General features: G+C 41.8%; 1 protein-coding gene across 1 annotated transcript in view; it reads right to left on the bottom strand.

Annotated features, from left to right (window-relative positions):
• Positions 1-24,659, bottom strand: part of Tmem163 (transmembrane protein 163) — a 221,037-nt gene that overhangs the window by 4,791 nt on the left and 191,587 nt on the right. Inside the window, exon 6 of the mRNA XM_074070617.1 lies at positions 2,662-2,773. Within this exon, the coding sequence (XP_073926718.1) occupies positions 2,662-2,773 (112 nt within the window). The remainder of the gene's footprint in view (positions 1-2,661; positions 2,774-24,659) is intronic.

The raw sequence follows: 24,659 nt of genomic DNA on the forward strand, positions 1-24,659 counted from the left end.
TCTGGACACAGGCTGTGGTGGTCATTCACCATGGCTGGGCCCTGAGCCCTCAGCTACAATGTTACAGTTGTTCCAAAAATAAACTCGGTTATTATTGTTTTAATGCATAGAATGGCACAAAATAATGGCTGGGGCCATCTTGAATAGAGGCTCCACCAGCCTGGCTTTAATCATTAGATCAGAATCTGTGTAATTAAGCATATTAATTTCATGCAGAATATTCTGATAAGGTTTTCATATGCTTGAAACATGGTCGTCAGAGGGTCTTCCCATCTCTCTCTGGTTGTCCCTGAGGACTGGACAGAAGCTGGGCCCTGGGCCCTGGTTCAGTATCTTCTTCCTGCAGTACCCATGTTCTTTCTTAGGTAATTTGTAGTACTCATATGTTGTACAAAACAGTTTTACTTTTAATAGTACCAAGCAAGCTTCGTCCTGGTCCTGAGAGCACCTATGTGTGTTGATTGCATGTCAGCACCAAATTGGACAAGATCTGCATGGGCGAGCCTGAATGTGCCTTCGGCCTCCACCACCCACCTCCTGCTGTCACTTTTCCTGGAAGAGCTAAGGGGATGCCCAAAACAAAGGACCTGGCAGAGCCAGCAGGACCCAGTTCCCACAGGGCTGCCCCAGTCCACCAGGTGACAGGCAAGTGTGCCCTGTTTCCCACAGGAGACACTGAGCTTGCTTCTTCTCTTCTCTTGAGGAGAAGGTGCCTGGCCAGGTCCTGGTCAGGGTAGCAGTCACACGATGTGCATTACAGAGCCTTCCCCAACAGAGCCGCTAACACTAATGACAGCCACGGCTCCGATCCCCACACCACCTGTGGAGATCACTAAAGAGCACCAATCAATGAATGAAAGCCCACAGCCCAGACAACACAATTTGCAGGAGGCTGTAATTACTGTCCTGTATTTTCCCCTAAATGTCTGCTCCTAGGAGCCAGGGGCCCCTGCTATACCAGGCTGCGGGCGGGTGCTTGTTCCCTCCCTGGATCAAGTGCACTCTCTACCACTTTCCCTCCCACTTCAAACCCCAAAGCCATCCATCACCCTCCCACCACAGACATCCAGAGGACTCTTAGAACGTATCAATCATGTCACCCCCATCTGTTTAAATATTTGGTAAAATATCCATACTCGTGACCTGCTGGAATTTGCCCTTGGTCATGCCTCCACACCTCTCTCCCAAGACAGGACTCCCTCTGCCTGGAGAAGGGCTCTTCCCTGCTTTTATCTGTTTGTGGGACAATTCTTTGTAATTTCCCCTTCCTCCTAGTTAAGAGTACACTGGAAATGGCACTCTCCGCTTGGGTGTGGGTGAGAATCAACCTTATTTTATTGGAAAAACATACTTAGCATGGGGTTCTCCCCTGAATACCGTACAGAGACGGGAAATGATGAGAAGCCAGAAGTTCAGTGGAGCCTGAATACAAATTTGGACATGGAAAGACTATAATGTTAGGGAAAACCCAGCAGACTGGGCAGAAGACCTATAGTTTCAGAGAGACAGGGGCCATGCCCCATGGTTATAGTGGGTCTGGGGGGGCAGCTGGACCCACACTCAGGCTTCTAATTAAAGATAGGCCAGCACTATCCTCACTCTGGGAGCTCAGAGCACCATCTGCCTCTGCCTATGCTGTCCCTGACTCCCAGGCATGCCTGCCCTGCCCCATGTGGTCTACATAATGAGACATGAGGAAGACATGGTTTACCCAGACCTCTGCTCTGTCCTGCCCTAAGGATCTGGGCCAGAGCTGTGTCCTCCAGAGACACAGAAAGGGACCCTGATAGTAACTGGAAAATCCAAATCCAAACACCTGACTGCCCATTCAGCCTTGAGGTCCAGTCCCAGGTCCCCTGTGCTGTTCATCTCTGCAGAAAGGAATCTGACGCCATGGGAGGCATTTACTTTTCATAAACAACAATCCACAAAAATCACAAGAACAGGTGAACATCTTGACTCAAATTCTGGGTCTGCCCCAGAGAGAAAAGGGAACCTAGATCAGCCCAGATCTGCAAAACCCTATTAGGCTCCACTTGATATGAGCTGCCTCTAATTCCATGGTGTCTTTGTGGGCAACATACAGCCCAGAAGGCTGGCCTGTGGGTTCCACTTACTAAATTGCAAGTGCTTCAGCTCAGCTCTGGCAGAAAGAGCTATCCACTTATCCCACAAGAGTTATTTCAATAAACTGAAACTCTACTTTGGAGACCAGAGAAGGATGCCTTCCAGCAACAGGGAAGACACCCAAAAGGTGGATTCTGCAGAAAGAGCTGGTTTCCCCAGCTCACGTGGCACCTCACAAAGTACCAGGCACAGGAGAGCTCTGTAAGCCCTGTGGATCTGGTGGTTGACAGAATTCCCCTTTCCTGAAGCTTGGGGTTTAGGAAGGCCATGACAGGGGCTCTTAGGTCGCTGGAGTTGCCTGGGGCTGGTTGCCTGCTCCACACAGAGGTGCCTTAGTGTTGCTTAAAAGCAGAGAAAAGAACAGAAAGCTCAGTCTGGGAAGCCAGCTCGTTCACTATTTAAATGGTTTTCACTATTTAAAAAAAAAAAAAAAAAGCTTTTGCTTCAAGTGGGCAAGTAGCTAAAAGTGGCCCAAACTTATCTTCCCCGTCTATGAGCCCAGCCCTAGAGATCAGGCACACTGGCCTTACTCACCATCAGTTATGAGTGCCCTGCTGGTCAGAACCTTCCCCAGCATAAACTTCAACACAGCCAGGACGCTGCAAAGAATTCCACTTAAAATGGAGACACTGAACAGGAAATCATCCTAGAAGAGAAAATTCCAGATTTCAACAGTTCAGCTCCTGCTAGAGCAGGTCATCTGCAAACCTCTTGCCTTAAAGATCAGCTTTGTTCTAAGTATAAATAATCACTCAGGTATGCTGCCACCAGATGGGGATATACCTCATGCTTTCATTTATCTGTGTCTCTGGGATTTAGAAAAGATAATCAAAAACACATATCCAGATTTATATTTACTTACAAAATCATTATGTATTTTTTTTCCTGTAGGAGATTCACGTTCTCACTTTTCTGCTAAAATGAGTGACAATCATTGATCGATAACAGAATTGGTCAGAATGCTAAGTATGGTGTCTAAATAGAATTTTCCACAGATAATTCACAAAGTAGTTGGTTGAGAATTTTGGAACACATCACTAGCCTAAGAATGCTTTCATGCAAAGACTACAGAACTAGTCACAAGGTCAAGTCTGGCTGGAGCTAAAAGATGTATTTTTAACCCCTAATTCACACAATTGAGATTTCAAATATAGTTTTCATGGTGGAAAAATGACATCTAAAAATATAGTCTGTACTGACACAATCTTAACACCTCCTGGAAGTTGTTACCTTACGTTTGCAAGCAAATGAGTGAGTCACATATTCAAAGCCAGCACTGCTACCTCCTGACACAGGCCCACGGAGCTCTTCTGCTTTGAGCTCCTATGTGTCACTTCCATGAGACATAGCCTCCAGGTTCTCCAGGACTCAGATGCAACCTCCAGCAGAAATCCTATATGTCATAATATATCCACAAAGAAGCAGAATTCTCCTTAAGCATCTTATTAATAACTTCACTAACGTAGTGAAGAAGGAGACAGCCTTTGTCTCTGGGCTTAAAACTGAATGGTCATTTGAAAAATCATCCCAATGGAGACAGGATATCTGCACAGCATCAAAGTGTCTCCCACAAAATACAGATCAATGGCAGTGGCAGTTTTAACAACTATGCTCACAAATTCTTTGCTAGTCCTTCCTATAGGATGTGGGGATCAGCACCCCTGTCCCTTGAACATGGGCTGCATGACTCAAATTGAACAAACAGAGTATGGAAAGGGAAAAATCATAATTTTATAGTGGAGAAACCAGCAGATAGCTCCTATCCAGGTGATCAAGGTTAATAAACATCACCAAAGTAAGGGGGAGTTTTCAAAACACCTGACCACTACTCCTTCACACGTTAAGGTCATGCAAGACAAGGGATAACCAAGAAACTGTCACAAACTGGAGACAAAGAAGATGTGACAGCTAAGTGCAACAGGGTATCCTGGGCCAGACCCAGGAACAGAAAAAGGTCATCAGTGGAAAAACTGGGGAAATCAAACTAAGGAGATGCTTTGTTAGCATGTTGTGAACTTCTGCTATGGATGCATGGGCCATAGTCACATGAGATATTAACGTAGAACAGGCTGAAGAGATATGGAAGCCCTCTGCATCCGCTCCCAGCTCTTCTATAAAGCTAAAATTATTTCTATTTAGTATTTTTTTCAAAATTATCAGTAAGGACTGTTCAAATCTAGACTCTTGGTGAATCTGGTGTCCCTCTAAGCAGGAGTCAAAGCAGGGGCTGCCACAATGGGGTAGGCTAGATCCAGAACCCCCAAGTCATAGCTCCCTTTGTGAAGGACACAGTCTAATTACAGGAGATGACATCCACAGAGAATCAGATGAGCACAATGCCAGGGTCTGAATGCCTGTGCCCCACTGCCTTAAAATTCATGTGCCCAGTCCTAATCCCCAGTGCGATGGTACTTAGAGGATGGCCTTTGGGAGGTGATGAAGTCATGGACATGGAATCTTTAGGAATAGGATTAGTGATCTCCCCAATAGATGAGACCCTACAGAACCCCTTTGCCCCTTTCTCACGTAGGGCATAGTAAGAAAACAGCATTCTATGAACCAGGAATCAGACCCTCACCAGATAAACTATAGGAAATAAATTTCCATTGTTTATAAGCCACCTGGTCTATGGTACTTTGTTAAATCTAGCTGATCAGACTAAGACACAATAGTAAGGAACCACACATGAGTATAATCCCAGGTGGTGACTGGACTCAGAGAGCACAGGTTGGGAGACTGAGATAGCTGACTAAGTGAATAAAGTCCCCTGAGGCCCCAAAACCAGAGGCTGAGTTCACTTTCCTCACCCCAGGCTGGGAGCCTTTCTAGTTCCTTTCAGTTTCCCCCGCCCCAGCCAGCCCTCTCCCTAAATTTCCAGAGGTGGAAAAAGTCTGTGTTCACCCTTTGGGCAGATGGAGGGTCCTTCCTTCCCCCCAAATACCACCCCTGGGTGCTATCCCAAGGATCTCACTGCTCAACGGAGGCCTGCTGACCATCCTGTTGGCTGTACCTGCAGGCCTCTGCTCAAGACTGCATTTCTCCTTATGGGGAAATGTACTTGAACTCTTGAATCTCTGTTCTGTCTCCTGAATGTGGAAATGGGACATCTCTACAGCTCCTGCTAAGCTGCTGATGTACAGTAAAGGGCAGTGCTTGTTGTTAATGGGTCCAAACACACTGTACACATGCTTACTTGTCCTACCACATGTCAAATTAAGGACTAAATAAGCGTTGTTATAAAAGGAAAGGGAAAGTATCCACAGTAAAAAGTAAAGAAAGGTCAGAAAGACTATGATCAGGATCCACAGCAGCTTACCAGGGGGACGGGTGTGGAGCCCCTTCCTTATTCTGAGAAGTTACATCACAGAGAAGCTATCCATGACTGGGTGGCCCTGAGGTCCACTCCTGGAGCACAGGGTATGGGTTCCTGGCATAATGAAGTGGAAGCATTGGGCAGTGGTTAAAATGAGCCCCACTAAATAGCTGTGTGATCCTGGGCAGGTCACTTAACTCTCCTTCTACTTCATCCTCTGCAAGATGGAAAAAAAAAAAAAGAAAAAAAGAGCCCTACTGTCCATGGTGGCCTCATACTGTGTGCACAGAGCTCATCTGGAACGTTTCTCAGAATTTTCTTCCTAAATACCTCCAAGTTGGCCCCACAGACATCTGTGAGACAGGTGGAAGATAGAGCGGCAGGGGCCATTGGTCCCTGAAGGTCAAGAAGGCACCTGGTGCTGCTGCTGCTTAGCTGAGTTTGCTGACAGGCAGACTCACCCTCGTTGGAGGGGAGGTAGGGCAGCAGCGAGGTCACAACTCTTCCGCCACTCCCACAGGGTCCTCTGTGCAGCTGCCCTGAGTCCGGAGCCAGGCCTGTGGCAGCTTCAGGGCAAGAGGTGTCATCCAGCTTCCTCACAGTTCACCAAGGTTATGGAGGCCAATTCAGGGTAGTCAGAGGTAAATCATACAAGGATGCCTAATCTATGACCTTGTAATCATACTTCATGTCTCTAAACCTAGTACTCCATGAAAACAGGGACACCCATTTCCTGTTACCTATTCAGTTCCCACTGTTACCGTGCTTAGTTTCTATAATTTCTCCCAGTTGAATCTTAAACAATAGCATATTAGGACAAAAATGTTTAAGAAAATTAGCCACTCATTCAGAGCCAAGGATAAACTCACATTAAAGGCAAACTGTACATAAATTACATCCATGCTAGCAAAGCTATAAAAGATTGATCTGCTCAACTATATAAAAATTTAAACAGATGTGGGAGAAAGGTCACCTTCAAATACAAACTATAAGGAACATCCTGAATAGTTAATCTTAATACACACTTAAGAGCTCATAGAAGCCTATAAAAAACCAACAAAATAATAAAAAGAGAATCAAGGACACAAGCAAAAGACAGTTAAAAAGAAAATAAATTTTAAACCTATGAAAGATGCTCAAACTCACTTACAAAAGAAATGAAAAATCAAAGTATAGCTAGAGATCATTTTTACCTAACAAAAAGTATTAGAAGGTTAAGGGAAAACAGGTTCTCACACAATTCTGGTGTTGGTACCAATCTGTATAGACAAAACTTGGGCAATTTCTCTAAAAAAAGAATGAATATATTTACCTTTTGACCAAGCCCTCTATGAATTTATCTTGTTATTATACACTTATGAAAATAATGGCATATACCACAGTATTCACTCAGAGAACTGAAAAGAAAATAGAAAAAGATGCATTCCAACACTTCTAAGTAATTGACAGTACAAATCCACAGAGAATCAGTACGCATATAGAAGACTTCAGCAACACTATCAAGCAACCCCACCTGACACCTATGGAACCCCTTCCATACAGGAACAGGATGCACATTCTTTTCAAATGCATGTGGAATATTCATCAATGTATATCACATTCTGTGCCATAAAACATATCTGAACCAACAAAAAATTAAAACCATACAAAACAGAATTTCTGACAACAGTGGAATTAACAGAATGATATCTAGAATATCCTCATATTTTAAAATTAAACAAAATAAAACTTATTAAAAGCTCATGATTCAAAGAATAAATCACCAGGCACATAAGAAATATTGTGGAAGTACAAGAAAATGAAAGGGCAGCATATTAAAATTAGTGAAATACAGCAAAAGCAGTGTTTAGAAGGAAGTTTATACTAAATAATGTATAAGAAAATATTTAAAAGCCCTAAAATCAATGCTCTAAGATTTCCTTTTATCAAAGGATTAAAAGAAAGTCAAATTAATTCCAAAATAAAGGTCAGAAATCAATGAAACATAGCTGGAGGTAGAGCTCAAAGGTAAAGTGTGTGCTTAGCACGTACAAGGTACATTTGATCCTCAGCATATGCATGCGTGCACACACACAAACAAACATAGAAAAAAACAGAAATCCACAAAACAAAAAATGGTACTTTATAACCATCAATACCATTGGATCTAGGATTTATTTCCAAAAAGACAAAGAGAGAGAGAATACAAGTTACCAACATCAGGAATGAAAGAAGATGGTGGCTACAGATCCAGTATAATCTATTAAGAGCATAAGGAAATAAAGTAACCAACTCTGTGCCAATAAATTTGACAACTCAGATAAAATAGACAAATCAAAGCTCACTCAAGAAAAAGCAGATAACCTGAAGAGCCCAGTGTCAATCTTAGGCATTGAATTATAGTAAAACTCTTCTCACAAAACTTCAGGCTCAGATGATTTTACTGGTAAATTCTACCAAATGTTTAATCAGTTAAGGAAGAAACAAAACTGATTCTCACACAAACTCTCCCAGAAAAGAGATGAAGAAAAACTTCTAATTCATACTGACATTACCATGACACCCGGACCAAAGCATGACAGGAAAACTACAGACCATTAGTCCTCATGAACTCAGAGGCAAAAATCCCTAACAGAGAATTAGCAAAACACATCCAGCAATAAATAAAACTGCTAATACACCATAACCAAGCAGGAGTTATCCTAGAAAAACAACATTAAGCATTAAATGTCAATCAAAGCAATCCTCCATATTAACAGATCATGGAGAAAACCCATACAATCAGCTCAGTAGATGCAGAAAAAGCATTCATAATGACAGAAGAAAGGAAACAAGGAAGAAAAAGACCTCTTATGAACTAGGAGTAGAAACTTCCTAGATATCTGATAAATGTTATCTAGGTGAAACTTACAGCTGATATCAATCAATGGTGATTATTACTCCTAAGATCAGGAAGAAACAAGGATGTCCATTTTCATAACTTCCATTCAACACTGAATAAGCAGGACTTGCCAGGAGATGGACAGAAAAGCAAGGGAAACTGTAAACTACATCATTTTCTGTTTAGAACATTCTCAGTAATTTATCATACATATATACACTACTTACTAGAACTATAAATGAGTTTAATAGGTAATAATCAATTATATTTCTATACACTAACTAGAAATAACACAAAGCTTTAAAAAATACTATTTAAAGTAGCATAAAAGTCCAAAACACAAAATATATGCAAAATGTATACACTGAAAACTACAAAATGTTATTGATACAAAGTAAAGATTTGACTACATGGAATGTCACACTGTATTCAACGTCATTAAGATGCCAGTTCTTCTCAAACTGATCTGGATACAAAGCCATTCTAAGCCAAATTTCACAGGTCTTAAAAAAAGAGAAAGACAAGCTGGCCAGGTGTGGTGGCACAGGCCTGTAATCTCAGAGCTCAGGAGGCTGAGGTAGGGGGATTACAAATTCAAGGCCAGCCTGAGCTATATAGTAAGACCCTGCTTAAAAAATAAACACAAACTGATTCTAAATTATATATATATATATATATATATATATATATATATATTAGTATAATAATATATAATAATAGTAAAAGAATAATAGTAGACAAAAGCACTTTGGAAATAGAAGAAAAAAGTTTGAAGGCTTACACTAGGCCTGATTTTAGAATTTCCTATAAAGCTACTATAATTAAGATATGATATTGCTTATAAGGACAGACAGACATATAGATCAATAGGACAAAATGGCCCAGAAATACATCCTCTCCTATATACAGTCACTCAATTTCCACCAAAGATACAAAAGCAGTAAAATGAATCCTGATCCCTACCCTCACACTACATAGGAAATCTAATTTCACATGGACTGAAGATCTCAAAGTTAGAGCAAAAACTTTAGAACTCTAGATTGCCTATAACTTTGGCATGACAAAGATTTCTTAAGAAAAAAGAACATTAAAGAAAAAAATGGATAATTTTGACTTTATCAAGATTAAAAACTTTTGCTCTTGAAAGACTAGTAAGAAAATGAAAGCAAGCCACAGACCAAAGAAAAATACTTGCAAAATATATCTGATAAAATAATTATATCCAAAATAAGTTTAGTGTGGTATTTATATACAATGGAATTTTATTCCACCACAAAGAAGAATGAAACTTTGTTGTTTGCAGGTAAATGGATGGAATTAGAGAACATCACCTTAGATGAAATTATCCAGGTTCAGAAAGCCAAAGGTCACATGTTTTCTCTCATATGTAGAATACAGACCCAATACAAATATAAGCAATGTTATGAAAAACAGGCTACATTAATGGGAGAGGGAGGATAAAAGAAGGAAGTTAAGAAAGTGAATATGGTTGTTGTACTTTCTGTACAAGAATGAATATAGAATTTTTAAATCTCTTGAATTACCATAAGAAGGGGACAAGGTAGAAAGGAGAAAAATAGAAGATATGAGCCATTTCAAGTTATAGTACATATGTCATTGTGACATTTCCATGTATAGCTATTTTAAACAAAAAAAAAATTATAAACACAGAGAACAGGAAGGCAAAACATGTCCTGTCCGAGAAGTTGGTACCAGCGGGAGTGGGGAGGATATAAGGAAAGGGTCGAGGAGGGTGAATGGTGAATGTGGTGGGAATATTATGTTCACATGTATGTAAATGGACAAATGAGACCTGTTCAAACTATTCCAGGAAAGCAAGGAGGGGGATAAAAGATAATGATGGAAGGGGTGAATTCAACCATGACATATTGTAAGAACTTCTGTAAATGTCATAATGTACCCCCAGCACAACAATAATTTTAAAAATACATGAAAAATAAATGAATTTCTACAACTCAAAAAAGAAAATGATATTTCAGAAAAACCTCATCCCATTGTAGGAGAACCAGATTGAAGAAAGGGATGGACAGGCCTAGGAACAAAAAGAGAAATTTCTTAGTGAATTATGTTTGGGGAAGCAGCAAGACAAAAGTGGACTGTAGCCAGCAGGATGTTCTGGCCTTTCTCAAAAAGTATTAACACGTCCAGCTTCAGTTAAAGTCCAGGCATCAGTGGCCAGCACGTGTTTGGCTACCTTAAGAACTTTGTCCTATAGCATTTGGGATATATACCAAGGTCACCTAGCAGGCCAAATGACAGTTATGATCAAGATGGCTATAGTTATGTCAAGCTGGATTGTTACAAAAGGCAAAAGACTCAAACTGGCACTACCTAAAAAAGTTAAGAATAACAAGTTATGGAAAGGTGACCAACATCACAGGCCAATAGGACAATGTAAGTAGAAACCACTGTGAGATTCTACATGTTCATTAGAATCACTAAAATCAAAGAGAGGCAATAACAAGTGTGGCAAGGCTATGGAGCAACTGGAATGCTCCCATTCTGTTGGTGGGAATGCAAAATGGTAAGGCACTTTGCAAAAGAGATTGGCCATTCCTTATTATATTAAATCTAGATTTACCATGGGACTCAGTAATTCTACTCCTTGATGTTTACCCAAGAGAAATGAACACCTGTATCCACACAAAGACTTACACACCAATGCTCTCAGTTGCTAATTTCATAGGAATTAAAAACTGTCCGATTCCCAGTGAATGGGTAATTTGTTGTCTATCCATACAATGAAACATTACTCAGTAATTTAAAAAGAATGAACTACAGATGTATTCAGCAGAAATAGACAGAAATTCAAAAGCATTATACTAGGGGAAAGACAGACACAAGAGACTGAGTAGGATATGATTCCATTTACATGGCATTCTAGAAAAGGAAAACTACAGTAACAGATGTGGATCAGTTGGGTAGAGAAAGTAATGAATACATGAGGGAACCTTTGGGATGATGGAAACTCCCTATACCTTCACGTGGTGGTAATTCTGAGACCATATAGATGTCAGGACTGAATCTGTAGCTTGTCAAAACCCATCAAATTACATGCTTAAACATGTGAATTTTATTGTATGTATGTTATATCTCAATAAAATAATTTTTAAAAGGCAATTTATTTCAGAGATGGTCAGGTGACAATTTAATACTTACATGGTTCAGCTTATACACATTTTCATAAGTGAATATTCATTATCCTAGTGTGAGGTAGAGAAAAAAGGTCAAACCACAATACTTACAAAGATCAGGACAGAGCCTTGGAGAGGTCAACAGTGGAACATGAACACAGATGTTTGACTTCAAGTCTCACAAATTCTCCAGCTGTACTCCCACTCCTTTTTCTACACTCCCTCAAGTGTTTCCCACTCTGTTAAACACCTCACAGTCTGGAGCCTGGGATATCCAAGATCAAGGCATAAGTAGATTCACCCTGGTGAGGAATGCTTTCTGTGTTCTCACAGGGCGGCAGGGCAAAGTCGCTCTCTGGGGCCTCTTTTGTGAGGGCACGCACTCTATTCACAAGGACTCTGCCCTGGTAACCTGATCAACTCCCAAAGTTCTCCCCTAATATCACAGCCTTGGAGGTTACAATTCCAACACAGGAACTTTTGGGGACACAAACATTCAGACCACTGTAATCCTCAGTAAGGATTGGGAGCATAGGGTTAAACACCTAACTCAGGAAAGGCATATTCTGGGCTAGCAGGGCAGGGAAAGGAGAGGGTGACCAGTTTTCTAACAATCGAACTGGATGCTGGAATGTACCTTGGAATGGGAAGAAACACCACCCAAGGGACTGTCTTCTAAGCACTGATGGTTACTCTGGATTTCTAGAGAAAATCAAGTCATCAGAGAGAGCAAACTTATGGGAAAGCCAGAAGAGTCTGGGTCAGACAGACCCCCTAGGTCCTCATTCACTCTCCAAACAGGATTCGGGTATGAGCATATCTCTCCCCTCCCTGCCAGCCAGGGTGTGAGCAGACAAGGCCCACTGCAAGAACCTTCCCCCACACTCACCACCAGAGCTGCTGAGCTCTGCTTGCCCTTTCTAGAGCTCAGCTCACAGCTCCTGGTGGGGCTCGATGTTTGTGCCTGTCCAAAATGCCTGTGTTGAATCCTATTCCCAAGATAATGGTACAAGAGGTGGAGCCTTTGGTGGGGGTGTTAGGTCAGGAGGATGGAGCCCCCACAAATGGGATTAGTGGCCTTCTTGTAAAAGAGACCCTTGAGCCTCCCCCCCCCCACTTTGCCCCTTCCCCATGTGAGGACATAGCAAGAAGACAGCTCATCAGACACCAAGTCTGCTGGTGCCTTCATCTTGGGTCTCCCAGCCTCCAGAACTGTAAGAAATAAATGCCTAGAGACACGAGCCCCTCAGTCTATGGTACTCTATTGGTAGCAATGCAAATGGTCTAAGACGGTACCCCAACCCAACCTTCACGACAGCATAGAAGCAGCCACCTCAGCCTACTCCAAATGCCCCACTACCTTCCAGGTTGTGTGTGACAGGAGCCAATGGTCAGCCTATCTGAATGTGACATATCTTTTCTAAGAGCTGGTCATGCATCAACTCTAATTTTCCAACTTCATTTATCCCAAAGTGTGAAAAACAACACCTGAATCTGATAGAACAAATTCTTATAAAGGACTTCTAAGAACCTGACAGATCCCAGTGGTACAAAAAGCTTCACATTCCAAACACTTCGGTCTTGTGCCAAGACAAAACCTGGTTACCTATGAGATTGAGTCACAGAGGCACACACACCTGGGCCCCAAATCTGACCACAACCAACCAGACAAGAGCACATTCCTTTTGTAGAAACATGAGGTAACCTCAGACTCACAGCATCAGAACTAGAGAAGGATGTAGAGAGCATCTAATCCTTGCTGCAGTGAGGAAGATGAGACTGGGGGCAAGGGGGTGACTTCACACTAAATAGCAAAGGGATAGAGGGGGCAGAACAGTGTTTCGAGCTCAGGGTGCCCTGCCATCCTCTACTCTCTATCCCAGCCTGGCACCACCCACCCTGCCAGTGCTTTCAGCCCATGCTGGAATGTGGTGAAAGCCACAGGGCTAATTTTAGAACTCAAAAGCAATTAGGGGAGTGCTGAGAAAACCTGGTCTGGGTGAGGATTCTTGTGCTGGCATGTGAAATTTGTTACTGTCTGCTAGCTCACGGGATCTAGGTTGGCCAGACCAGGGCCTTGTCAGCTTTTTTTCCCAGAAGACACAGAGCCCCTGCACTGCCTTATTGACAATCTGGTGACCTGGTAAATGACAGTCCCCATGACCTGGTATGCAGGGATAGGATGAAATCTTTTCCAGCTCTTCTCATAAAAGCTGAACCCAACCAAACTAACTGGATGGAACTGACCCCTCTGCCCTCACCTCTTATCACACTACCCTTCTTTCATTCTGTTGCAACCACCCTGGCCTCCTCGCTATTCTTCCAGCATGACTGCCATGCTCCTACCTCTGTGCCTCTGCACATGCTGTTCCCTCTGTCTGTAAACTCCTCACATCCACACAGCCCACTTCCTTTCTGCTGTCATCTCTCCCTCTGCTCAAAAGCCACCTGCTCAGTGAGGTCCCTAAGTGTAATCTCTCTTCATCCCCTGATTTTTTAATAGTACTTTTCTCAAATATATGTGCTTACATTTAAAATTAATTTGAATTAAAAAATAAAATTGAAAATTAAGTTTGTTATCTGACTAGCCACATTCAAGTGTTTAATGTGGATATTGGTGCAGACACAGGAAGTTTCAATCATCACAGAAAGGTAGAGCTGGTAGTACTGACTTAGAAACAAACTATTTTTCCCCTCTGAACTTGAGATGAGGCAGTAAGTAGAAGAGAGTGGTGTGGACAAGTGCAGGACAGGAGCGATCAGAGCTCATGACCAAGCAAATGGTCTAAAAGAGGTGGTTAGACACAGAGATGCTTGATTGACTAAAGTCCTATCTCCCAAAAGTACCTAAGGATTAGGGTTTTCAAAAATTATCATATGCTTTCTCAGCACAGGTGTGGTAGCTCACACCTGTAATCCCAGCTACTCAGGAAGTGGAAATCTGGAGGACCACAATTTGAGGCCAGCCCAGGCAATAAACATTAGCAAGACTGCATCTCAATCAATAAGCCAGGCATGGTAGAATAAGTCTGTTATCCCAGCTATACAGCAAGCGTAGGTCAGAGAATCACAGACCCAGGCCAGCCTCAGGCAAAAAGTTTAAGATCCTATCTGAAAAATAACTAAAGGAAGAAAGAGCTGAGGGCATAGTTGAGTAGTAGAGCACCCAACTAACAAGTGCAAGGCCCCAGGTTCAAACCCCAGTAATGCCAAAAAAAATTCTGTGCTTTCTTACTTTATGCAATGAAGACTTTAGAGGCTCAATGTGATTAATTCTGCCAATGGTAAAACCCCATGTAAGTACCCACAAAACAAAACAGAACATTTATGTTTCTCCAGCAAGGTCCCTCGTGTCCCTTTCTCAGTCCCTCCAGCCACTTTATAACTTCATTCACCAAACATAATTTTTTCTATTTATGAATTTTATACATACAGTATGCATTTATAAATCTGGCTTCTTTTTGTCAACACAATGTTTTTGAGATTCACCCGTGATGTCTGATAGTCCTGTGTGGTCCTTGTGTCTCATTCTATTGGTTGGTTTCACAGTCCTCCCCATGAAAGGTTTTGTACAATTCAATCCAAGTGCCTCCCGCTGACATCAGACTTTTTTATTCAGGTTCCCAGTGGAGATGAACAATTGTTGATGCAAGGAACAGTCAAAGAAATAGGAGGGAAGCTGATGGGGTCCGTGATGGTTAATCTGGCAACTTGATTAGATTAAGAAACGTCTAGGAGTTTAATAAAACATACGTCTGGGTACGTCTGTGATAGTGTATCCAGAAACAATTAGGTTGTGAATGCTCTGACCTATTTAATGCATTGATCCCTTGATGGAGTTCTAACATGAGACGTTATTGGGAGGCGGTAAAAAGAAAGAGGTGAGGCCTGTGAGGGAAGTAGGTCCCTGGGGTCATGTCCTTGGGGACTATATCTTGCTCTGAGTCCTTCCTTTCTTACCTCTACTTCCTGTCAGTCATTAGGTGAAGACATTGCTCCTCCAGCACATGCTCCCGCCGCCATGATATTCTGCCCAAGGACATGGAGCCAAGCTAACATAGACTGAACCCTCTGAAGCCATAAGCCTAAATGAAGCCTTCCTCCTGTAAGCTGTTTATGTCAGGTAACCTGTCACAGCAGCAAGAGAGCCTCACTAATGCAGGTCTAAGCCTTACTTACAAGACCTTGCCCCATCCTGAACTGTACTGTCAGGTCAAGAGATCAGAGGGAAATGAGGGAATCCACTGGAACAACACCCGTCAGGGTCAACAGCAGACTATGAGGCAGTCCAATCCCTGGGCAAGACCTTGGCTGACACGCTGTCTTTATGCCTCTTTCAGCTTGCTGGGCTAATAACAAACCCCACTATCTCTTCCCATCGTGCCCAGACAATATCCCATCCACCAATATGGAGATGGGCTGTGGCTAACATCTATAAATCCAATAGCATCTTCTGACTGGTTCTCATCTTCATATGGAATAGGCAACCCTTGATTCTAGCTGGTCATTGGCCTGAAATGCCCACATTATAACACTGTTTCGCTGTCCTCCCTGCCATCACCACTGCCACATAGCCTTACCTCAAAGCGCTTGTATTCCTGGTGTTGCTCACAGAAAACCTTGAGTAGAAATGAAATGTTTTCAGCAGTACTAGTTGTCACCTCCTATGCTGAGCTTATTCCTATCAGAGGTGACACCAACAGTTGTAATTCCTGATCACAATGAGCTATGGTCACTGACACCAGACAGAGGCCAGGCCTGAAAACCTAACCTACCCTTCTTGCACCATCCCCCATTTTCCTGTTTATAAGATGTGGGGCAGCAAGCAGGGAATCGGGAGGCTGGCTTGCTTATGCCTGCAAAAAGGCGTCCTTTGCCTTCCTAATGAGGACAAATTTCAAACCGTTCTGACACCACATGTGTTTGGATATCACCCAGGGAAATGCTAGTGCTGGCTGAATAATAAATGAATATCGATTTACGGCCCCAGGTGAAATTAAAACAGTGGCTCTCATCCTCAGCTTTTCATCACTACCCTCCTCTCCCCCAGCTGAGGAGAAAGCTGGCAGATGTGGAGAAAATTATGCCAAGCACAAGTCCTCAATTTCCCCCAGTTATTAGATTATATTGACAAATTGCCATGGATTCACGTTCAATGACTTCACGATTTTAAATTAGTATCAGACCATTAGGATGTCATGGATGTCAAGCATTGATGTTTAGACAAGCAGGTAAGCCTCGGGTAGACAATGGGGTCACCAGGGGGCCTTACAGGCAGACCAACCAGGGAGACTCAGTCCTGGCATTTCCTGGCTGGAAAGTGTTGTGAAGGGAACAGGTGTACTCCACAGGCTCCATGTAGCTATGGATGACAGCAGGGTCACAGGATGCCACAGAGGAAGGCTCAGCATTGTCAGCTGAGGCACGGTAATTGCCCTGGGGATATGGAGGAGACTTGGAGCTAACACAAGGCAACCTGGCTTCTGTTAAATGAGGCATCAGTCAGATTGCTATTTTCTGATACAAGATAAGGAGCACAAGAGTCTCTGGAACAAGCATATTGATCCCTGAATGTCACTATGGAATCTAAGATGAGCCACCCTGGCTGTGTTCACACCTTTCTCTCCTGGAGAGTGTGGGCATTTACAGCGAGCAAGATCTCTTGGGCTCCTGAAACCATGATGAAGCATAACTTCTCAGCACACCCCTCACAACACACTGGCACTACCATCCTGACACAAGTAGAACCTCCTGGCTGCCTGCTGTTGCTCCCCATCTTGGTAACAAGGACTTAGAGGCTGGCTTTGCTAAAAGTGTAACAAGGACTTAAAGGTTGCTGGTTCTTCATCAGCTTGCAGATGTCCTCTGGGTAACTAAACTCAGAGTAAAACTTGGCATCTCTGCCTTCATATTACATCTGCCTCATTCACCCAGATTCCTGCTCAGCTCTGCACAGACATGTTAATCATGTAAAGAGTGCCTAAAAACTGGTAATACAAGGCTGATTAACCCTAAATTTACCTAATCTCTCTTGCCCCTCTTCAAGGCTGAACATACCCAGATAAGAATAACTAAGATATTTTCAAGTTTCCAGGAGGAACGACCCTTGCTGGCAAATCACCCCTTGAAGTGGGAGGAATTAACCCATGATAGGAATCAAGGCTGCCCGCTCCCACAATCAGACTACTCCTCTCTTGACAGAACCAAATTGCCCTCCCTCAGATAGGGCTTAGAATACTGGTCCTCCTGTTTGCTTCACCACCACTCACCTTTCTCTGGACTTTTGAGGTGATGGGTGGCTGGATCTGGTCTGTTGGGACCCCTAGAATCAGACCTCTGCCCTATACCACTGGTACTAACCTCACCAGCACCACAGTATCACAGAGAGTGCCTTCAGTGACAATAATGTAAGCTGATACTTGTAATGCCCATTACAAATGAGTCTTTTTTCCAAATGCTTAATATATCATTTAATTTTATTTTAACCATAATTATTGCAAGGTCCCTTCTAGGTGGAAATTATGGCCCTAAACATAGAGGTTTAATCACCTGCCTAGGGTCAGGTCACAGAGTAGTGAGGGATGTTGAAGGCATTCAAACCTCCAACTGTACAACCTAAAATCCACTGCCCTTCACAGTAGATTTTCACCTGAAAATAGGTAGGGCCTCATGTAATATTGCCTGATGGCCCTGAATTTCAGTTTCTGCCAAGTAAAATGAAAAGAACACTTAATTCACAATGCTAAGAACACCTCTTCATACAGTTAAAATACCTTGAAAATTAGAAGGGATTTCAGTTGCAGATGGAAGAAGGAAAACACACATTCAGCAAGCCCACTCATTGGCAGCAAGGGATTTTTTTTTTTAAAGGGATGAACCAACAAGGACAAAGAAAATGAGAGAAGGATAATAGCCACAAATTGTGTGAGCTGGGGAGGGAGACACAGAGTGGTAGATGGATGAGGGCATGGTGGAGCCCCAGGGCAGAGTAGGCACAACGTCAGAACACACCCCAAGTCCCCAAGGCTCAGGAGTAGAGGCCACCAGACATTCCTTGAATGGGGTTGAAATAGGCAGGAATAAAAGTAAAAAGGTTAATTGGCAATGACCTTAAGAAGCCCAGGCCCTCTCCACCAATGCTCAGAATTGCTGCTGCTCTTCCCAGCAAGGAAGAGAGCATCTCATCACAGAGAGCAAAATCAATGGCCTCCATACCCTGAACTCCAGGCTCAGATGAGGGCTGGGTTATGGCACTGAAAACAAGAGGACCAGGGCGTTTATCTACTGTCCTGGGAATTTGTCTATCTCAGGAAAACAGAGAAAATGACTTCAAGCATATAAAATTTTAAAATGTACACTCACACAAATGGCTACTAAATACATGAAGAATGCTCGACATCTTTAGCCATAAAGAAATGCAAATGAAAACGACATGAGATTCTATCTCATCCCAGTCAGGATCAACACCTGCTGGCAAGGATGCATGGAGAAAGGAACTCTCTTACACTTCTCTTGGGAATGTAAACAAGTTCAACCACTATGGAAATAAGCAGGGAGGTTCTTTAAAACTAAAAGTAGAATGGCCTTATGATTCTGGTATACCACTCTTGGGCATTTTTGTAAAGGAGTATAAGTCAACATACACTCAAGATACCTGCACAGCCATGTTTAAGGAAGCATTATTTACAATACTCAAGCCAAGGAATCAGCCTAGGTGCCCAACAACCAATGACTGGGTAAATAAAATGAGATATATATATACACACACACACACAATGGAGTATTATCAGTCATAAAGAAGAATGGAGTCACGCCATTTGCAAGAAAATGGATGGAACTAGAGATCATTATGTTAAGTGAGTTAAGCTATGCTCAAAAATTTTGCATGTTTTCACTCTATCTGAAATCTAGACCTAAAAAGAACAATAATAATAGTATGACATGATTGTAAAAGGAGAATTGTTTAGAGGGGTCAGGAATCAGCAGGAGGTAGGAGGGGGAAAGAAGAAGGTGATGGGGGTGCATATATAGAACATTTTATATACACACACACACATATATATATATGAAAATAGCATAATGAAATTCATCAAAAACTGTTAAAAAAGGTGGGGAAGGAGGAAAGAGAATTAAGAAAAAGTAATATAGATGGGGTAAATTTGATCAAAGTACATTATAAGCATGTTGTAAATATCATACTGAACTTCCTTTGTACAATTTATGCCAATAAAAATTAAAGTATATACACACTTACAAAGGAAACCAATTATATTAGCATACAGTTATAGAATATTTAAAAATTATGCAATAATAAAGTAACTTTTTTGGATTTTGCTTATGCTAAATTAACGCATTAAATTGCAAAATCTAATAGATCTAAGAAGCATAGAAATTTTAAGTTCAAAGCATGAGTAATACTTTCTGAAATCTGCCAATAGTAATTACAGGTGAAAATATCTGATGTTTATTGGTGACAAAGTCATAGTACTCTAGTACATACTGTGTTTATTGTCTAATTTTATGATTGAAGAAATATTAAATCCCAGCAATGGTTAAATGAAAACAAAGACAAATCCTCCCCAATTCAAATTCTGAGGTTCCCTAAATTCCATCCATAGACCCAAAAGCCATGTTCAAAACCCTTACCCTAGAATTAAGATCATACTTAATAAACATCACCCATACATAATCATATATTCTTTTGCTAGCAATAACTTTTGAGAAGTCATCTACTATGAAAGCAGAAACCAAAACAGAAAAATGCCATTTGGCAAAAATGGTATGCAAAAGAAGAAAATATTTTAAAACTACTGTTAATATTAGAGATAGGTGATGATATAACTCCCAGATAAAAAAAAAGGATGCTATAAAAAAAAAGAACATATAAAGAAAAAGAAAAAGTCTTGGAATTCAAATTAACAACCTAATAAAAGCACCAAAAGTTACAGCTGAGGAAACCTTTCAAGCAGAAAAAAGACAAAATTAAATATAAAAGAAAGAAAAATGAACAATTAGATCACTGCATATGGTTCAAATTATTAACAGGAAGTACAAAAAGACAAAACAGAATATAGCAAAAAAAAAAATTTAAGACAATCTCCAAGAAATCTCCTGTGAATGAATAACCTAAGTTCTAGAGTACCTAGAACAATGCCAAAAAACCCCCCTCAAATTCCCCTGGCAAAGTCTGACTTTCAGAACTCTGGGGACAGACAGAAGATTTTACAAGCATCCAGAGAGAACAAATGCCTTTTTTTTTTTTTTACACAAAGTATTAGTTATTAGAATAACATTAGATATCCCAGGTATAGTGGAACACACCTGTAGTCCCAGCACTTAGGAAGCTAAGAGGCAGGAGGATAATGAATGATAGTGAGTTCAAAGACAGTGAGATTGTCTAGGATTAAACAGCTCAAAAGCAATGTTACTATAAATTAGAGAACAATATATGAATGCCTTCAAAACTCTAAAAGTGAACCCATTTCCACCCAAGTATTTAGATACAAACATATAATATCTAAAGACAGAATCCAAAAAGTATGAGGACAGACATTTTCAGATAGTCAAAGTCTCAAAAAAATTTGCTGTCCCTGAATTTGTTCTCAGGAAGCTCCTGGGGAATGTGTTGTTCCAAAAAACAATGGAGAAGATCATGAAAGACAGTAACACAAGGTCCAACCTAAAGGAAAAGTAAAATGATTCAGTGCACAGGATTCCAAGACAACAGCGGTGGAGCTGACTAGAGCTTGCCAGTGCAGACAGGAACAAGTGTTTGTGTGTGTATAATATTTTATATTCTCTTGTTAGTACCAAGGAGCACAAAATGTAATGCAAGAAATGAAAAAAAAAAAAAAACCAAGTCATCCAGGACTCAGCTATGAATAACATTTACAATCATAATAACAGTGTTGAATGTTGATATAACCAAAATAACAAGGTAAATATACTTGGAGAATGGGATGGTTAGGCAGTGGGGGGTATGTTAAAGGGCCTGCCAGAGCAGGAAGTCAATAAATCATGCCTCTAACTGAATAACCAAGAAGCCACAAATACGTACATTGCCTGGAGATGTGAAGGTTGGAGGGGTCAGGAGTGCAGGCTCTGTGGTACAGGACTCACCTAGCATGTGCAAGACCCCAAGGTTGACCTCCAGCACCACACACAGGCATACATAGACACACACACACAGTTGAAACAAGAGATGTGGAAGTTGACTTATAAATGGCTAACTCTAGAGAGGGGATTATTTTATATAACAGGCCTTGAAAGACAATTGGCTATTATATACATGTCTAAAATAGAAAGAATGCACTTCAGGACAGTGATCTCTGGTTATATCAGTCAGATTTCACCCAGAAAAAGAATCTGTGGGAGACCGATATTTACTGTGAGAAGAGGCTTAAGTGGTTGTGAGGTGACTAGACAAGTTCCAAGTTCACAGGGTCAATAGGTTGGACACTTAGAGAGTGGAAGCTGCTGTCCACAGGTGGACTTTCTTCCTCAGAGAAACCTCAGTTCTTCTTGGGGCCTCTCAACTGACTGAGTTGGGCTCACTCTGATTATCAACAATAAGTTCCTATACTGAAGTCAGCTGATCATAGAGGTTCATCACACCTACACAATACCTTCAAAGCAACACCTAGCTTCAGGTTGCATTGAAAGGTTGAGGCCACCTGTGTGTCACACAGGGCAGCACTTGTCATTTTTTACAGCCTGTTCCATCACTAGTTACTCTGAAATCCCTCATTAGTGCTCAGTCACTAATGAATCTGGATTGCTCCTCAGACTTACATTAGAGCTCCTCAGAAGTACTTACACAGCAGAATGGACTCTCTCTTTTAGTTGAAAACAAAACGGAAAATGGAAATTAAATGCCAATACTAAAACTCAAAAGAAAAAATACAGACATAAAACATTCCCTCACATTCATTAGAACATCCCAGGACAGAGAAGTCAAGGCTACAAATTGGGGGTGAGTAGCCTACCACAAGCCTCTTTTGCTGTCTATCATTCTCCCATAGAGATGAAAATATCCAGAGCAAGGTTGTAGGCAGTCAGTTTGCAGTTCCTTGAAAGATAAGTTGCTCTTGGTTATACCTATTCCCAAGAACAGTACTGGCCAGCCACCTGGCCCAACCCCCAGCCTCCCAAATGCATGGATTCCTATAGTCAACCAACACTGAGTTGCTCCCATGTGCCAGGCCCTGACGTAGATGCTGGAAGGCAGCACATATAAGTCCAAGAGCTCTCTAGTGCCAAGAGATTAAATAAGAGTCCCAAGGTCAAGTACAGAAGGCTTTCCAATCTTCTCAAAGAGTTTACATTCTACCTCTCTCTTGGTCTAACCTTAGAGACAAGAAGCCCAAAAATCACTCTTTAGTGTGCTAAGAGCCACTGCAGCCATCGGCACGAAGTGTCTCAGGAGCGCTAAGGACACACACCTAAATCTGGGCCGAGTGGTGCTTGGGAACTGCAAAGGGAGAAGGGATGGAGCTGGCTAAAATAGATGGCTGGTGACAGGCAGAACCTAGCTAACTTCACCAAGGCTGTTCTCCCAGCAGGAGGCAGAAGTGTCAAGGACCATAGCTCTTGCCACCTTTGCTGCCTACACCCTCCCTCTTTGGAACAGTCAACCATAGATAAAGGAGAATAAAGGAGAAGGTCAGGACCCTCCTCATGCACTGACCTTCTCAAGCACCCACGGCCACTCTGGTTGCACGCTCTGCCTCTCCTTGAAAAGAACTTTTAGCCATCTTGTTTTTAGAATTTCTCAACTCTCCAGGTGACTGGAGAGCGTGCAAGAGTTAAGAACTATTACCCAGTGCCCCAAAAACCATCTCAGGGAAGTAGCTGATATTTCCCTAAGAGTCCAGTTACATGTGGCTTTGTTACTAAATATTCATATTCTGGTTATGGGCAGAATAGTCCAAAGGAACCACACTGGCCACTGACAGGAGGATGGAGCAGTTAATAAGAGGAGCCCTCATTACTGCCCAAACTCCCCTGCTTTGCTGTGCTAGGATGCATTGTGAGCTTGTATAAAGAGATACTTTAGTCCAAGCTTGGGAAACAAACAACAAAATTCACCATAAGCTAAACAATAAACAATAAAAGTTATAAAGAACAAGTTGTTCATATTATACTTCGGGAAGTCAATCAATAGTTGTACTAAACTGTTAAAACACCTTTTGAAAGAAAATGTTTCTTTCTTCAAAAAATAAGAAATCGCTCTCAAAACCTACAGAGAGAAACAAGTTTGAAGTTAGTTTGTTCTCACATTCCAGATGGAAAAACTAGTGCCAAGAGATTAAATAAGTGTTCCAAGGTCAAGTACAGAGGCATTTGAATACCAAAGTACTCACTGTGGCTACACCGAACCCCCATCTTTGATAAACACCAGTAACCTTAAATATACAGATGGTCCTAAAGTAGGGGGTAGAGAGAAATGAACACATCTCCCCCTTCTCCCTCCTCTTTTTTTACCCTAACCCAACATCCCTCTAAGAAAGGACTTCATGGTACCAATCAAGTTAGAATTTCCACAGTCCCTGGGAAGATGGGGCTGGGAGACTCACTCTCATTTAGTAGAATGTGAGAAAATCCTAGACTTGGAGTCTATTCAGAATCATCTGTGATGCTGAGTCCCTAGGCCATCAAGGCACCTGGTCCCACCTACCTCGTGTCTTTGACACTGGTATTATGTAGTCTACACTGAGACATTTTCCTCCTATTTGAAGATTTGTTGCCTTGTCATTAAATGGCAGTGGGTCTAATGCCTCCACCTATGTCAGGGACACCGTGAAGGTCTAATGAGACATCAAGCTAAAAAGCATTTTTTTTGAAGTGGAAAACACAAAGAGACATAATAGACAAAGAATATAGCAGACAGCTCGCAGACCTATCATCTTCTGACTAAATTCCAAGGTTTCCAGAGCGAGGAAAAGAGGCCAATCAGAGACTCCTGTGCTGTTATTTCCTAGGCAACGCTAACTGACAAACAATCAGGCTATGCAAGAGACCTAGAGGAACACCTGCCCATGCTTCCACAGGCTTAGTGTGATGAACACGCTCAGAAGCACGCACCTCCCACTTCAGGGGTGTTTCTGGCAACCACACAAAATCACTCATGTTTGAGCAAAAGCTCCACTTACTAACTGCCTCTGGTGACAGCTGTTATATTTAGCCTATTAATGTGGGGGAAAAG

Source organism: Castor canadensis, chromosome 4 (assembly GCF_047511655.1).
Source record: "Castor canadensis chromosome 4, mCasCan1.hap1v2, whole genome shotgun sequence".
NCBI classification, from domain to species: Eukaryota; Metazoa; Chordata; class Mammalia; order Rodentia; family Castoridae; genus Castor; species Castor canadensis.